The 16,472-nt window shown below is 41.4% G+C and overlaps 1 protein-coding gene across 1 annotated transcript in view; it reads left to right on the top strand.

The window, feature by feature from the left end:
* The window catches only part of SLC35F1 (solute carrier family 35 member F1), a 379,360-nt gene extending 365,438 nt beyond the window's left edge, over positions 1 to 13,922 (top strand). Inside the window, exon 8 of the mRNA XM_034765797.1 lies at positions 13,171 to 13,922. Within this exon, the coding sequence (XP_034621688.1) occupies positions 13,171 to 13,395 (225 nt within the window). The 3' untranslated portion in view covers positions 13,396 to 13,922. The remainder of the gene's footprint in view (positions 1 to 13,170) is intronic.
* The last annotated feature ends 2,550 nt before the right edge of the window (positions 13,923 to 16,472 follow it).

Raw genomic sequence — 16,472 nt, 5'->3', positions numbered from 1 at the left:
AAAAATATATTGGAAACGCTTCAGAAAAGGACAACACTAAAGATTAGGGGTATGGAATGGCTGACATATGAGAGGAGATTAATAAGACTGAGACTTTTCAGCTTGGAAAAGAGACAACTAAGTGTGGATATGATAGAGGTCTATAAAATCACGACTGGTATGGAGAAAGTAAATAAGGAAGTGTTATTTACTCCTTCTCATAATACAAGAACTAGAGGTCACCAAATGAAATTAATAGGCAGCAGGTTTAAAACCAACAAAAGGAGGTATTTCTTCACACAACGCACAGTCAACCTATGGAATTCCTTGCCAGAGGATGTTGTGAAGGCCAAGACTATAACAGCGTTCAAAAAAGAACTAGATAAGTTCATGGAGGATAGGTCCATCAATGGCTATTAGCCAGGATGGACAGGGATGGTGTCCCTAGCCTGTGTTTGCCAGAAGCTGGGAATGGGCAACTGGGGATGGATCACTTGATTACCTGTTCTGTTCATTCCCTCTGGGGCACCTGGCATTGGCCACTGTCGGAAGACAGGATATTGGGCTAGACGGACCTTTGGTCTGACCCAGTATGGCCATTCTTATGTTCCCCTACCCAACCCACATTCATAGACTTGGAGATATGGCTAGAGTGACACTGGGGAGTGTTCTGGTTATAACAACTCTCTGGTCTGTGACCAGTTATCAGAAATTAGGAGCCAGAACCTTCCACAGCTAGAAGCCATGGCCATAGCTTCCCACCTCCCAAATCAGCAGGCAGGGACAGAATTTTTTTTCCCCTGGCAAGGGGCAGCTAGGGACCAGAAGCCCAGCCAGAGCAACCTCAGCCAATGACTGGAAGCAGCCAGATCCTCCTCCCAGGCTAGAGTGGCAGCAGCCAGCACTGGGGGATAGCCACGCAACCACAGCCCTCCACCCAGTCCTGGGCAAGGGACATCCAGGTGCAGAGCCTTAAGGAGCTGAACAGGAACCCAGGGAGATTCCAGAGAAAGCCAGGAACTGAGCACTGCTATGTTCCTAGAGCTCATTCCAAGCTGCAGCCTTGTCAGACTTCAATGCTGTTAATTAGGACATTTGCTGTCATTCATGTAAATAAGAATGCATAATACTCAATGCAAATTAGGTAATTTATGTAAAATCTCCAGATATCTGACCTTTCAGCTGTAACAGGTATTCTTACTGACTAGACTTGCATCCCACGGAGAACTCATTCCATGCAACTTCTGGATTTTGTTATAGTGCAGTTCATTTGCTGTATTTGAGGTGAAAATAGAGAGCAGTGCGCAAACAAGCTCAGACTCTCGATCAATTCATCAACCCAAGTGGAAATGTCTGTCTGCCATATAAAAGATAATGAGAGAAATTCGTTTTTAGTTCTGTTAGCTCAGTCAGTTCATGTACTCATGTGTGAAATTACCCAAGGGGGGAGGATACAAGTCTGTAAAGGAACCCTCATTGGCCTCTGATTTGATCGGCTGTGCAGATTATGCTGCAAAATGAATTAGTTTTGAAAACAGAGGGCCTCGCCAAACTACACAGGATTGCTGATTAGAATAAAGCACTGCTGGGGACTGCCAGTCCTCACAGCATCAAGAATGTAAAGAGGAATATGGAATGAAATGAACTGTGCTCCAGTGAAAGGTTTTGTGTAGATTTTGTTGCTCTTCAGAAGCATGTTCTCAGGAAGTTACTTCTCTAAAAGGGTTAATATTCCATGGATTAATTGGCCTGGTTTGTTTGTTAATTCTTGTTGAAATGATTTGCTTCTCCACCGTTTCTCAACTGGAGAGGGAAAAAGGTAGTGGTTCTTACATTTCAGATGCTTATCATGTAATATGAGGCAGATAATGTCTCCAAGTTTTGACTTCAGCTAGTCATCTAATAGACATTTACATTTTCTCATCTCAAGACTTCAACGCAGTTAGGTTGCCATCAGCAGGTAGTCTGATGTTTCATATCAGCCCCCAAGAGGCTTAGACTGCTGCTATTCTTATTAAATAAAATTGTAATTGGAGAACCCCAGCGGAAAAATCTGCACTGCTCTTGCAGGCTATTTCCAGTTCAATGGGCTGGATAAAAGAGAATTTGCATTTTCATAACCATAAAAAATAATGGTCATGATCATTATCATGATGGTTTAGTGCAAAACCAAAATTAGCAAATCACTGAGTTTCTTTGTTTGTGTGGGCTTTTCTGCAGAAGCACATCTGTCTGTCTTTGTCATTTACACTATTGTTTTGCTCCAGTGCCAGAAACAATGTGGCTCTGTTCAGCAGTGACAGGCAGAAGCACTTGTCTGCAAATTCCCTCTTGCAGCAGAAATTCCCCTTAGTTGCAAACACACTTTTATTTCCTTTTGTTCTGATTTTCCATCTAACTTCATGAGATATGAAGAATGACTTTCTCTTGTCAGACCCAGAAATGTATTTTCCTCCCTTTTTATGGTTTTTCCTTTTATTTTCATCTACTTTCTTCGTAGTTATTCAGGAAAGATGAAATCCAAAGCACTATTTGCTCCTCAGCAAGGACCCACCTTTGCACCCAGTTTCTCAACTAGATTACTTTGAGGCAGTGTTTCTCAGTGACTGGTCTGTGTGGACCAGTGCCAGTCCCTGAGATCTTCCTGACACAGTTTAGGAAGGTTGCAAGCTGACCCCCTATATCAAAAGGGTTGAGAAACACCATTTTGAGGCACAAGGATCTCAAGTACGGATAAGAACAAACTTTGAAAGGTTTAGAGGTTCATTCTGGATAAACACCCAGAACTTCAGATGCATTTATCCAAACTTCATTTAATTTGGAAACCTTGCACTATCAGGCTTTTCCATAAAATGTCTAGTTTCATGGATCCAGATGGGAAAGATACTGCAAGAACAGATTTTCACACTTTTTAGGAACTTTCATTTCCAGCCATAACTAGAGATGTGTAATGTTGGTTTTTAAAAATAACCAAACCTTTTTGGCCAATCTGCAAAATGGTTTTGGTCTTTTCTTAATTTATGTGAACTGGTTCACCCACCTATAGCAGAAACTTAGGTGGTCAAGCCCATTCATCTTCTTTGATCACTAAATCATAGTGCTTCACTAGTTTCCTGGCAGGAGCCTATAGTAACCAAACATCAGAACTATTGCCTTGAACCCCAGGTCATGCAGCTAAATCAGATGTTATCTTTAACACTAACCCTGACTGGGTGAATGTATTCTGGCATCAATTCCCTATGGAACATCCCTAGGATATATAGCTGAAACATCCAGCCACTCAAACTCAGTAGGTTTGCTGCATACACTAAGCATGTCATGTCATACATATTATCTAGACCTTGTTTTGTATGATTATCTTCAGTTTGACAAGCACATTAAAATTTTTGATTTATAAAAAGTGTATTGTAAGTGTTGTATAGTTTATTTTCACTGCAGGTACCGAATAAGGTGAGAAGTAATCTTTATGGCTTCCTAATATTTTGCAAATTTCAGTAGCATCAAGTAATCTATACTGAGGGCTTAGATTAGGCTGAGATTTAGACTCAGACTTTAAGGGCAGAAGGGACCATTATGATTGTCTAGTCTGACCAGCGTTGTGCAGGAGGCCACAGAATCTCACCCACCCATTCCTGTAATAACCCCCTAACCTATGTCTGAGTTATTGAAGTCCTCAAATCATGGTTTAAAGACTTCAAGGTGCAGAGAATCCTCCAGCAAGTGACCCGTGCCCCATGCTGCAGAGGAAGGTGAAAAACCTCCAGGTCCTCTGCCAATCTGCCCTGTAGGAAAATTCCTTCCCGACCCCAAATACGGTGATCAGCTAAACCCTGAGCATATGGGCAAGACTCACCAGCCAGACACCTAGGAAAGAATTTTCTGTAGTAACTGAGATCCCACCCCATCTAACATCCCATCAAAGGCCATTGGGCGTATTTACCGCTAATAGTCAAAGGTCAATTAATTGGCAAAATTAGGCTTTCCCATCATACCATCCCCTCCATAAATTTATCAAGCTTAGTCTTGAAGCCAGATATGTCTTTTGCTCCCACTTCCCGTTGGAAGGCTGTTCCAGAACTTCACTCCTCTGATGGTTAGAAACCTTCATCTAATTTCAAGTCTAAACTTCCTGATGGCCAGTTTATATCCACTTGTTCTTGTGTCCACATTGGTACTGAGCTTAAATAATTCCTCTCACCCCCCCTGGTATTTATCCCACTGATCTATTTATAAAGAGCAATCATATCGCCCTTCAGCCTTCTTTTGGTTAGGCTAAAGAAGCCAAGCTCTCTGAGTCTCCTTTCATAAGACAGGTTTTCCTTTCCTTGGCTCATCCTAGTAGCCCTTCTGTGTACCTGTTCCAGTTTGAATTCATCCTTCTTAAACATGGGAGACCAGAACTGTACACAGTATTCCAGATGAGGTCTTACCAGTGCCTTGTATGATGGTACTAACGCCTCCTTAACTCTACTGGAAATACCTTGCCTGATGCTTCCCAAGACCACATTAGCTTTTTTCACGGTCATATCACATTGGCAGCTCATAGTCATCCTGTGATTAACCAATACTCTGAGGTCCTTCTCCTCTGTTACTTCCAACTGATGAGTCCCCTGCTTATAACAAAAATTCTTGTTGTTAATCCCTAAATGCATGACCTTGCACTTTTCACAATTAAATTTCATCCTATTACTATTATTCCAGTTTACAAGGCCATCCAGATCTTCCTGTATGGTATCCAGGTCCTTCTCTGTATTGGCAATACCTCCCAGCTTTGTGTCATCTGCAAACTTTATTTGCACACTCCCACTTTTTTGTGCGAAGGTCAGTAATAAAAAGTCCCAAAACCAATCCCTGAGGAACTCCACTAGTAACCTCCCTCCAGCTTTACGGTTCACCTTTCAGTGTGACCTGTTGTAGTCTCCCCTTTAACCAGTTCCTTATCCACCTTTCAATTTTCATATTGATCCCCATCTTTTCCCATTTAACTAATAATTCCCCATGTGGAACTATATCAAATGCCTTACTGAAATCGAAGTAAATTAGATCCACCGCGTTTCCTTTGTCTAAAAAATTGGTTACCTTCTCAAAGAAGGAGATCAGGTTGGTTTGGCATGATCTACCTTTTGTAAAACCATGTTGTATTTTGCCCCAATTACCATTGACCTCAATGTCCTTAACTACTTTCTCCTTCAAATTTTTTTCCAAGACCTTGCATACTACAGATGTTAAACTAACAGGCCTGTAGTTACCCAGATCACATTTCCCCCCTTTCTTAAAAATAGGAACTATGTTAGCATTCTCCAGTCATACGGTACAAGCCCTGAGTTTACAGATTCATTAAAAATTCTTGCTAATGGGCTTGCAATTTCATGTGCCAGTTCCTTTAATATTCTTGAATGAGGATTATCTGGGGCCCCCGATTTAGTCCCATTAAGCTGTTCGAGTTTGGCTTCTACTGCGGATGTGGTAATATCTGCCTCCATATCCTCATTCCCATGTGTCATCCTGCCATTATCCCTAAGCTCCTCTTTAGCCTCATTAAAGATTGAGGCAAAGTATTTGTTTAGCTATTGGGCCATGCCTAGATTATCCTTAACCTCCACTCCAGCCTCAGTATTTAGTAGTCCCACTTCTTCTTCTTTCTTCTTATTTATATGGCTATAGAACTTTTTACTATTGGTTTTAATTCCCTTTGCAAGGTCCAACTCTACATGGCTTTTGGCCTTTCTCACTTTATCCCTACATGTTCTGACCTCAATAAGGGAGCTTTCCTTGCTGATCCTACAAACCCACTTGTAGGCTTTCTGCTTTTTCTTAATCACCTCCCTGAGATGCTTGGTCTACAACTCCTGCCTATGAATTTTTCCCCTTTCTTGGAATGCAGGCTTCTAATAGTTTCTGCAACTTTGACTTGAAGTTATTCCAGGCCTCCTCCACCTTTAATTCCACAAGTTCTTCAGTCCAATCCACTTCCCTAACTAATTTCCTTAATTTTTTTTAATTAGCCCTTTTGAAATAAAAAACACTAGTCACAGATCTATTTTTGTTTATCCTTCCATTTAGTTTGACCTGAATTAGCTTATGATTGGGGGAGGAATAGCTCAGTGGTTTAAGCATTAGCCTGTTAAACCCAGGGTTGTGAGTTCAATCCTTGAGGGAGGCCACTTAGGGAGCTGGGGTAAAATCAGTACTTGGTCAGGCAGGGGCCTGGACTCAATGACCTTTCAAGGTCCCTTCCAGTTCTAGGAGATAGGATATCTCCATTAATTGATTGCTCAAACCAAGATTGTCCCCTACAACCATTTCTTCTATGAGGTCTTCACTACTCACCAAAACCAAATCTAAAATGGCCTCCCCTCTTGTTGGTACAGCAACTACTTGGTGAAGGAATCCATCAGCTATTGCATCCAGGAAAATCTGATCCCTATTATTATTTATTAGCACTTGTCCTCCAGTCTATATCTGGGAAGTTAAAGTCTCCCATGATCACACATTTCCCATTAGTATTTATTTCATTAAAGAGGTCTCTATCCATATCCAAATCAGATCTCCGTGGTCTGTAGCACACTCTAAGCACTATCCCAGGGGAGGGTCTAGTAGCTTTCTTCCCCAATGTGATTTTTGCCCAAAGAGACTGTCTTATCCATTCCATCACTTCTTATTTCTTTACAGTCTACCTCATCATTGATATACAATGCTACTCCACCATCTTTGCCTTTAGATAGATCCTCTAATAACTTCTGTCAAGCATAGCAGGCAGGCGGTGATGTGTAGAGTGATTTAGTGCTGACTAGTTCACATGTTTTGGGGAATGTCATAAATGTTCATTATGATAAGAGTATGAAATTAACTAAAACAGAGGTATTTATTTTCTTTCTCTATAGAAGAGATCTCTGCATCCTTATCAGATCCAGGAGGATGTCTCTGTTTCCATTTCTTTGTCATCAATTCCCATGCTATGCCCGTCATCCTTTTTCTGATTAAAGAAGTTTGGATGAAAGTCCTTAGAAACCCACCAGCACTGCTCATTAATTGGTAGAAGTGGTCGATACTGAGCAACATGATGCATTCATTCAACCTGACTACATTACAGCATTTACAGCTCCAGTTCAGGCTGGAAATCAAACTCTTCAGGACAGGAGGGGTGTGTGTGTGTGTGTGTGTGTGTGTGTGTACCAGCATAATGGATGGAGGCTGACTTGGTTGAGTTCTCTAGGTGCTACCTTCATCCATGTAATTATCATTAACCCCACGGAGGGTTCTGACCTATCTATGCAAATACACAGAGAAGTTCATTTTAATCCTCCATTATTTATCTGCCATAGTATCAACAAGGTGCCCCTAGCAAAAATAGGCAGCGTGGTGATTCCAGCTGGCTTTAGCTCTATTTCAGAGTTCCTTTTTTCACTGTAAGGAAATTTCCATCTACTGCACTGAAAAACAGCTGGCTTCTCCTGACTGATTTGGCCAGTGCTGTGGATTTGGTATCGGCTGGAGATTATAACTATACGACCTTCTCTTGCTGAGTTTCATTCTGTGTTTTGTTAAGTGTGGTCTTAGGTCACTAAGGCAAGTGTTCTCAACCTAGGGGTCATGCCCCCCGGCTCTTCTCACATTTGCTAAATGGAAGGGGGGGGATGGAATATGAAAAGCTGAGAACCACTGTTGAAGGGGAATTGTGGTCCACCACCAATGAGAGAGACCTTTGCACTGGTCAAGGACAGCAGAGAAGTTTTGAGCTCATTATTGACAGATTACTAATGCTTCCCTGTGGAAGGGCAGAATGCCAGTTGTGATGTACCTGCTTAAAAGAAATAATTTGATTAAAGAGCTAACTATCTGGGGGATTGTCTCCCTCTCGCTGGCCCATTACCGCAGTGAAGAGATTGCACTACAGTACTTGTAGGAGGTGAATTGAAAAATACTATTTCTTTTGTTTATCATTTTTAATGCAAATGCATTTGGTGCAAATAATTGTAATAAATAATATAAAGTGAGCACAGTACAGTTTGTATTCTGTGTTGTAATAGAAATCAATATATTTGAAAATGCAGAAAAACATCCACAAATATTTAATGAATTTCAATGGGTATTTTATTGTTTAACAGTGTGATTAATTGTGATTAATTTTTTTGAGTTAAACATGTGAGTTAACTGCAATTAATCAACAGTCCGAATTTTTATATTTTTTGCGAGGCTTATGAGACATAGATGAGAGAAAATAAGAGAAGTTAGAAAAATGAACAGCAATATCTTTTTCAAGCAATGGTTCACCCCAAAAGAGGAATTACACAACCTCTGAGAGCTCTAGTTCAGTTATATGTAGGGTAGCAATACAAAATGATGCACTCAAACTCCATTTTTTAGAATAGTTTATGGAACAGCTATTTTTGAAGTTGTTTCTTTTACTGTCTATTAACACTTAATCTAAAGGAAATGAGGTTCGCGGGTCAAGATAAAAATTCCTTACACAGACACAGCAGTAGAGTACTTCAGTGAATACAAGTTTCAGTAAAACAAAAAGATTTCATTTGGGAAATCTAACAAACTCTGCACAGCGAATAGCATTTGTACTCAATTTTCATTTGATTAACATAGTCTGTCTTAAGCTCTTCAGAGTGCTGATTTCAAAGCCCATGAAATCAATTGAAAGATTTCCATTGATTTTAGTGGGCTTTGGATGGGGCCCAAAAGCTGCTGGAAAAATTATCCAATCAACGATTGCTCTCCCTCACTAGCCTGCTATATATATATATATTGCTTTACCTCCGTTGAATGAAATAGGCTGAAACCCCAGCAATGCTATGAACAACTTTTATCACCTTAGCACTGCAGAGAGCAGGGCTGGCTCCAGGCACCAGCTGAGCAAACTGATGCTTGGGGCGGCAGATTGTTCAAGGCGGCATTCTGCCCAATCCTAGGGTGGTACGGCCACTTTTTTGTTGTTGTTCCGCTCCGGCCGCCCCGTAGGGGGCAGCGGCGCGGAGAACCAGAGTGCCCTGCAGGGCAGTCCTTTTCCTTCCCTCCCCGCCGACCGGAGCGGAGCCCGCGCAGCGGGAGGGGCCGCGTGGCAGCGCCCCCGCTGTAGCCCTGGCGCCTCCTTCTCTCTCTCCCACCCGCTCCCTTCCCCTCCCCCCCAGCCAGTCCCCCTGCACCCGTGCTCCGGCCGTGCCGCAGGGTTTTTTTGTTTTTGTTTTTGTTTTTTGCTTGGGGCAGCCAAAAAGCCTGAGCCGGCCCTGGCAGAGAGCCAGTGACTAAACTTCTAAGAAAGTGATTATGATAGAAAAGAGAGAAAATAAACAAATGCAGCTCCAGCCTGTATCCTCTTGTTTCTAACCAGGAAAGTGTTAACGATTATTATTATATTTTGTTGTTGTAGGGCCTCATTGCACTGAGTAAGCTAGACACTCAGACCTTTGTACGCTCTGCCATCGTGTGGGCTACAGGGCTCTGAATTGCAGCACACAAAGTGTTGAGTGCTAACTGTCCCGTGCCAGCGCTGCTGGTGTGACCCAAAAGGTACCTAGTTCGTGTTAACATAATCCTCTTTCAACAGGACTGTGTTAACGTGAACAAGGCACCTTTTCATTTGCACCAGCAGCGTCCTCCTGGGGAAGTTAGTGCACAACACTTGGTGCGCTCCCCTATAGTGCATGCCATGGCACGGTGTAAACATAGCCCCAGTGATAACCCTGGCCCCGAAGAGCTTACCATTTTCAAATGATAAAAGCAGACCAAGGGCTGGGGGAGAGGATAACAGCATATATGCCAAGTGTCCAGAGAAGGAGAGGCACATCTTGTTAGTTTGTTTCCTTCATCATGTTCCCAGACACCAATGTGAAAGTGGGGAGAGGGATGCAGTCAAAATAGGCTTTATTTTTGTAAATATTATGTAATTTAAAAAATTTCCTGTTCTCTCCCATTTCCCTTGTTACCTTTCCTCTCCTACCTCCACCCCCGGCTGTCTTCTCTCTCACCACTCCCCTCATCCTCTTTGTCTCTCCCTCCTTACTCCTGGATAACTGTACCCCCAGCTTCCATTAGGGTGACCAGATATCCTGATTTTATAGGGACAGTCCTGATTTTTGGGTCTTCTTTTTATATAGGCTCCTATTACCCTCCACCCCGTCCCGATTTTTCACATTTGCTGTCTGGTCCCCTAGCTTCCATAGTGTAGGGATGAGTTCTCGGTAGGGGTCCTCACCCCAAGACAGTTTTGTGCTCAGCTCCATTTTTCTAAGGCTACTGCAATCTGTATGATGCTGTTGCTCCCTGAGCTGCTTTTCCCCACTGTCCCTGTGACTGGCAATTGCACTAGCAACTCAGTGAAGGAGCCAGGCATCTGGCAGTGGGTAGGGGCCTTATAGGCCCTTGCAGAATATGGGATTGGGGACACGCACATCTGTCCTCCCCACTGCTTCCCTTCTTCAGTTTCTGGTGCTCAGAGGTGTCTTGACCTAGCAAGCAGCAATAAAAATGAAATTCAACTGCCAACCCAGTGTAAAACTCCTGAAGTCTGGATGGTAATTGGACCTTGGGTTTTCGTTCAGCCTAATACCACAGTAGAGACTAGCCGGATTGTCGGATCAGGGCTCAGATTCTTGAAACTCTTCCTCCCACCCTAAAACCTTTTGGGAAAGTTTGTGCCTGGGATTTAGTTTGGGCTTATTTGAGACTGAAAAGCAGACCCTCTGCTACAGCCAAGAGGTGCCAAAATTTATGTATGAGGAGAAAAGGAGAGAACTGAGACATTCTCAGGGAGTGAAAATTAAAATGAAACAGAGAGGAAAAAAACATTGGATCAATTTGACTTGGGGTTTGATTACCACAGGGGGGAGATCTCTACCCAGCCACTCCTTGCAGGCTTGTGACACATGGAAGGAATCTTTCAGCAGACTAGCTCTCGCATTCTGCATTGTGTTTTTGGCTGGGTGATTACATCAGATCACACTGCCAGATGACACGTGAAGACCTGGTGACATGCTTGGAAAAAAGGAATTAATGACTGACGAAAAGCAGAGCCCTGTCTTCTTTCCAGCTACAGACCTGACATCTTTAAACTTTCCCCATTATGGTGCATTCCCTTCTGAAGTGTATTTATTACACTCTCGCTGTGCAAAATGACAGCAGATACAGACTTATCAGGGGTTATGCTTCTAGCATTTTCAGAAGCCCTTCAGAGGGGCTATTTCTGAAAAATGCCAAATGCAGCAGGATTAATCACAAGTAGGAATGTTGGACACAAACTCTGTAGCTCAGTGCTGTGGTAGCAAATTAATAACAGGAAAAAGTTTGCACCTTTAAAGAGAATTTGCATTTGACAAAATTATTTCCTTACAAGCATAAAGAAGTGGGGCAGAACTGCTGAAGCTCTTGCTTGAATAATTTAACTTAGTCTGGCCTTCAAGCACTGCATCTAAATGAACCAAGAGAAACACATTTGGCACTTGTCATAGTCCCATAGTCAGCTAGGATTAGAGAACAGATTTGCAGCTCCCTTTTGTTCAGAATAATATATCCACCTCTTGAGGTAGCCCATAATTGATTACAATTGTAGTTAACTGTTGGCATTTTTATTCATTCTTGTATTCCTGACCACTGCTGAACACTTGCACTTTTAGAATTCTTGCTAAATACAAAATCAGTTCTATATCCTTTGACCAGCAAGTTGCTCCATGCAGTTTGTCCTCTGAGTCTTGAATTCAGATCACTTTTGATTGCTTTGTGGGAGTTGATTAGGGGTGCACATGTACCCTCACATCACATCTTTGCCCATTTCTACGCGTGTACTGTTTAAAGATTCCGAAAGTTAATTTTTCTTCCTTTATTGGGTTCATGGTTGGTACAGCTTGTGGTGAGCATAAAGGTGACTTTAAGCCCCCTTTACTTCTCTTTTGATCCTAGACAAGCTGGAGTGGCCACATGGTTGCTCTGACTTATGCCAACTAGAATGGACCAGTAGGGACCATTCCACTGGCTGGAAATTAGCGGAGTACATTGTGCTCCAGCTCTGGTATAATTCATATTCCTTCTGCTGATGTGGGAGAAGCAGACAACATAAAACGGTTTATGCCGCCTTCCCACCATCCAAACATTCGTCCATTGCTGAGGAAAGCCTCAGCTTCCCCTTTAGGGCAGCTGTTCCAGCAGCATACAGTGACCTTACAGGAGACTAAGTATCAAATACTTTATTTCTAATTCCTATGGACTTCTGGGTTCCTGCCTCTATCTCACCTGCAAGTGCTGAAATATTGCCAAAAAGGCTATTTGCGTGATATTTCCAGCCCAATCTGAAGCAGGATATATCAGAAAACTCAAGAGAAGGTCTGGGCTTGTGAAATTGCCTATCAGATTATGCAGACTCAAGCTTTGGATAAATATCTGATCTTCTGCGTGTACATTTCAACCTTTTGAAGTCATCCCAGGGATTCTTAAAGCTAAAGTCTCTGACTTTTCTGAAATCACATTAAAGCATGTGCAGCCCTATTATCTGCTTTCTGAATTCAGCTTACACACACAATATTTATTGCTGCAAGTGAACTACCTTGGGCTTTCACAGAGGTGAATAAATATTGATGTACTACCAGGCACCAATATGTGGTTAAGTAAATGTCAAAAGAGCCTTTACTAAAAATATATTTTCTAAGGGTACTTTTTAAATGCTATTTTAAATTCATGGTATCACTGCTATTTATATAGCACTGACTATGTGTTATACTTTAAGGCCACGTGGTTTGAAAACAATAAAACCTCATACTTAAAACTGCACCTTTCATCCATAGATCTCAAAACATTTTACAAATATTGGTAAATAGCATTATCTCTATTTTGCGGAAGGAGAAACTGAACTCCAGAGAGAGGAAGTGACTTGGGCAAAGTCATATAGCAGATAAGTGTCAGAGCTGAGAACAAAACCCAGATCTTCTGAGTCCCAGTTAACAAACTCATATTTACCTATTGCTAGGGCCACAGGAGAATTGCACTCATATTTTTGATAAAATAGGTGGCACGAGTAATGGAAACAAACTTCCAGTATCTCCTCAAAATCTACAGTCAAACAAGGAACGACTAACAGTGCTCTATGCTGTGCATATAAAAACAAGGATCTGTGCCTGCAATTTTCCACTAGCCCTCGTGAGCACAGAATAACCGGTGAAACTTTCTAATGACTTAACTCTTATTTATGTTTAGTTTTCAGGACTTTATCTGCTGTCATTCTTCACTATCCTTGTTGGGCTGGTGCTGTACTCCTCCACGTCTACGTACGTAGCCCAGGATCCACGGGTGTATAAGCAGTTTCGAAACCCTTCAGGACCTGTTGTAGACTTGCCAGCAACCGGACAGCTGGAACCTTCAGTAACGTATACCAGTCTAGGCCAGGAGACAGAAGAGGAGCCTCACGTCAGAGTTGCCTAAACCCAGGCACTTGTCTCCCACTGATGATTTCAGTGGAGTTTGTATATCCATGATCCCTGTATTGTACATAGAGAAAGGTATTTACTGGGTACAGTTACACAGGTGAGCTTCAAGGTAGCAATAGGGAAAGCTTGTAAAAGTTACAAACTAATTGTCACTGGGTGTACATTGCAAAGAGGTGACAGTCCCTTATTTAGGGTGTTAGCATTATGCTGGTCTCAACAGAATGTTCTATGTGAATCGCTCACTATCAAATGATCTGTGAAGATATTCAAAATACAAGCTGAAATTACATAGAAATCAAAAGGGTATTTTTGCACCTATTGTGTGATACTTTGCCAAGGCCACACCGAGTTGTGGAAAAGCCACATTTTTTACAGCAAGTCCACTTGTACAATCACTGTTATTTTCTCTTTTTAAAATGTGTTTGTTTTGCACAAATAGGAGGGATACTTCTGGTAGCTACACCCTGATGCATTTTTGGTAGCACCTGGATCTTTTGGGAGAAAGGATTAATGAGTTCAGCTGTACTACCCTGTTTCCCCGAAAATAAGACATCCTCCGAAAATAAGGCCTACTTACAGTTTTGCCTCTCGTTGTAATATAAGGCATCCCCCCGATAATAAGACCTCCCCGATAATAAGGCATCCACCGATAATAAGGCATTTTTCATTTCTGAAAAATAAGACATCCCCTGAAAATAAGACCTAGCGCATCTTTGGGAGCAAAAATTAATATAAGACACTGTCTTATTTTCGGGGAAACAGGGTATCTGTCTGGTAGCCCACTTTATATGTAATCTCTGCTATGAATGCAGGGGAGGGACAACTTACAATATCAGTCTCTATTCTAGGAATAGGTGTAAAATGAGCATTTTAGCCTTTCTATATTTACAGAAGTGAATTACTGAAGCATTGACCTTTTTATGTTTCATGGAGGGTTTCCTGGTGGCTGAGGTTCTGTACCAGGTGCCAGAGGAATTACATTTCTGTAGCTGTGTCTAACCTGCAGAAACAAAACAGAACAAATTTCTTACTTTTAAAATTAAATCTGTAACAAATTTTCATTTTCTATTTTCCTACATATTGTAGCTCTTATTGGTAATGATATATCAGTCAGACCAGGGCACTTATTTTCAATGCTAAGTGCATGTTCAGGAACCTTCTACTATTCCAGTTCTCAGTCCTGTGTGGTACAGGAGGCTTTGAGTTCCTTTTCCTAACCACGCTAATCTGGAAATATGTAAATTTTTCATTAGAACCTTCTTGTGCCACAATCATAAATATTAGTATGATAATGCAGTGACCTCATGAATATTAAGAATAAGACTGACCCATCTGCTGGTGGTACTGCAGCAGCATGATGGTATTCATGCCAGAGAGGTGTAGCCAATTTTTTTTCATTTGTCTACAAAAGTAGAAGAATTCAGCAGTTTTCTGATATTCACTAGGAAATGTGACAGTCCCTCTGAAATAAGGATGTGCTCTACGCTGTACTTCTGCTGCAGGAAACTCATCAGAAATGTGGAGCATTTAAAACACTTCTATTGAATCTGAAGCAGAACCCTGCAAATCTGTAGCCTGTCTTGATTTTTTTTTTTGCCCTTTTAAGAGCACAGTGAAAGACAGAAGTCATTGCTTCATACAGCCTCAGTCCATTTTCTTCTTAAAATTAAGGAAAGGAGGGATAGTCTTGTGTTTAAAGAATAGGATAGACAACAGTTTTATTCACAGATCTGCTACAGACCTCTTGTGTGATCTTAGACATGTCATTTAACCTCTGTGTGGGTTAGTTTCCTAATTTTTATATACAGGGATAGTAATTCTTTACCTCCCTCACAGAAGTATTGTGGGACTATATTTTTTTTAAAGTGCTTTAAGATCTTCAGAAAAAAGGAGCCAAGGAAGTAGGACATATTATAATAATAGCTTTTATATATTCATTATATTGGAAAACAGGGTGTGCAGCAAGGTTGTGGTAAATTGCTGCATTTTCTGCTGGTGGGCATATGAAATGTATTTTAGTTGAATTACAGTATTCTGAAGAAGTCAGTTTTAAATGAAAACGTAAGGCTTTCTGTAAAAAAAAAAAATACAACTCACCTATTTTATGAGAAAAAGAAACCGCACACACTCGAGATTGGAAAAGGCCATGCAAATCAACCAAGCAGGATGGATTTCTGCTGAAGTAACAATTGTCTTATAGTCCTGTTCTGCAAAGCTATAAAAAGGATTTCTCTGAAGCAGCCTGAGGGAAGTTTACATACAAGTATAAAAATGGTGACATGCCAATATGCTAATAAATTACTGACATCTGTTTAATCTCATTCTTCCTGTTGATGAGGAAGAGAGACACAGTCCATCTCATCATGATTATGCTGCCTTCTATGATCCCACTGCAGTTGAAAAAGAGGGGATTGTAATATTGTCAACCCCCCCTCACACACAGTCGTGTTCAGAAATCATGAGATTTACACACACTCTCACAAAATGCTGGGTTTTTTATTTTTTACTTCTCGTTGGGAACTTTTAGTGATCATGTTTTCAAGCTTTTCCCTGCAACCATAAGGACTGGAAACTTAAACAAACAAAAAACCTCCCCAAAAAACAAAAACAAAAAGCTGAGGTTTTCATAGAATGTGACTCCAGGATCTGGGGCTTTAAGAGAAACTGCAAATATTGTGAGATTCACATTCTAAAATTACAAGAGTTGGCAACACTGAGATTTTTCACATTAATCCCTGTTTGTTGGACCTCCATTCCCAGTTAAGACCTCAAAATAGGTTTTAAGTGGGATTTAGGTGACCAGTCAATTCACCCTTGTGCAGAGGGCCAGCACAAGACCAAGGAATCACTGAAGTCCTTAAATCAGGGCTTACTTGGTGCATGGGCTTATTTGGTGCATAGGCTTTGTGTAGTCACTGTACAGTTCAAGCCCCTGCAGTATGTTCTTGTCACAACTCTCATTGTTCTCTCAGGTACCCTGAAGAGCATTGGTGGGCACCTGTCATCTCCCAGTCTTTTTGCTACCTTTTATACCAATTAAATACCTTTCTCTGAGCATTATTCCCATGTTAG

Source organism: Trachemys scripta, chromosome 3 (genome assembly GCF_013100865.1).
Source record: "Trachemys scripta elegans isolate TJP31775 chromosome 3, CAS_Tse_1.0, whole genome shotgun sequence".
NCBI classification, from domain to species: domain Eukaryota; kingdom Metazoa; phylum Chordata; order Testudines; family Emydidae; genus Trachemys; species Trachemys scripta.
Note: the sequence above shows the minus strand (reverse complement) of the source record. Positions and strands in the feature narration are given on the sequence as shown.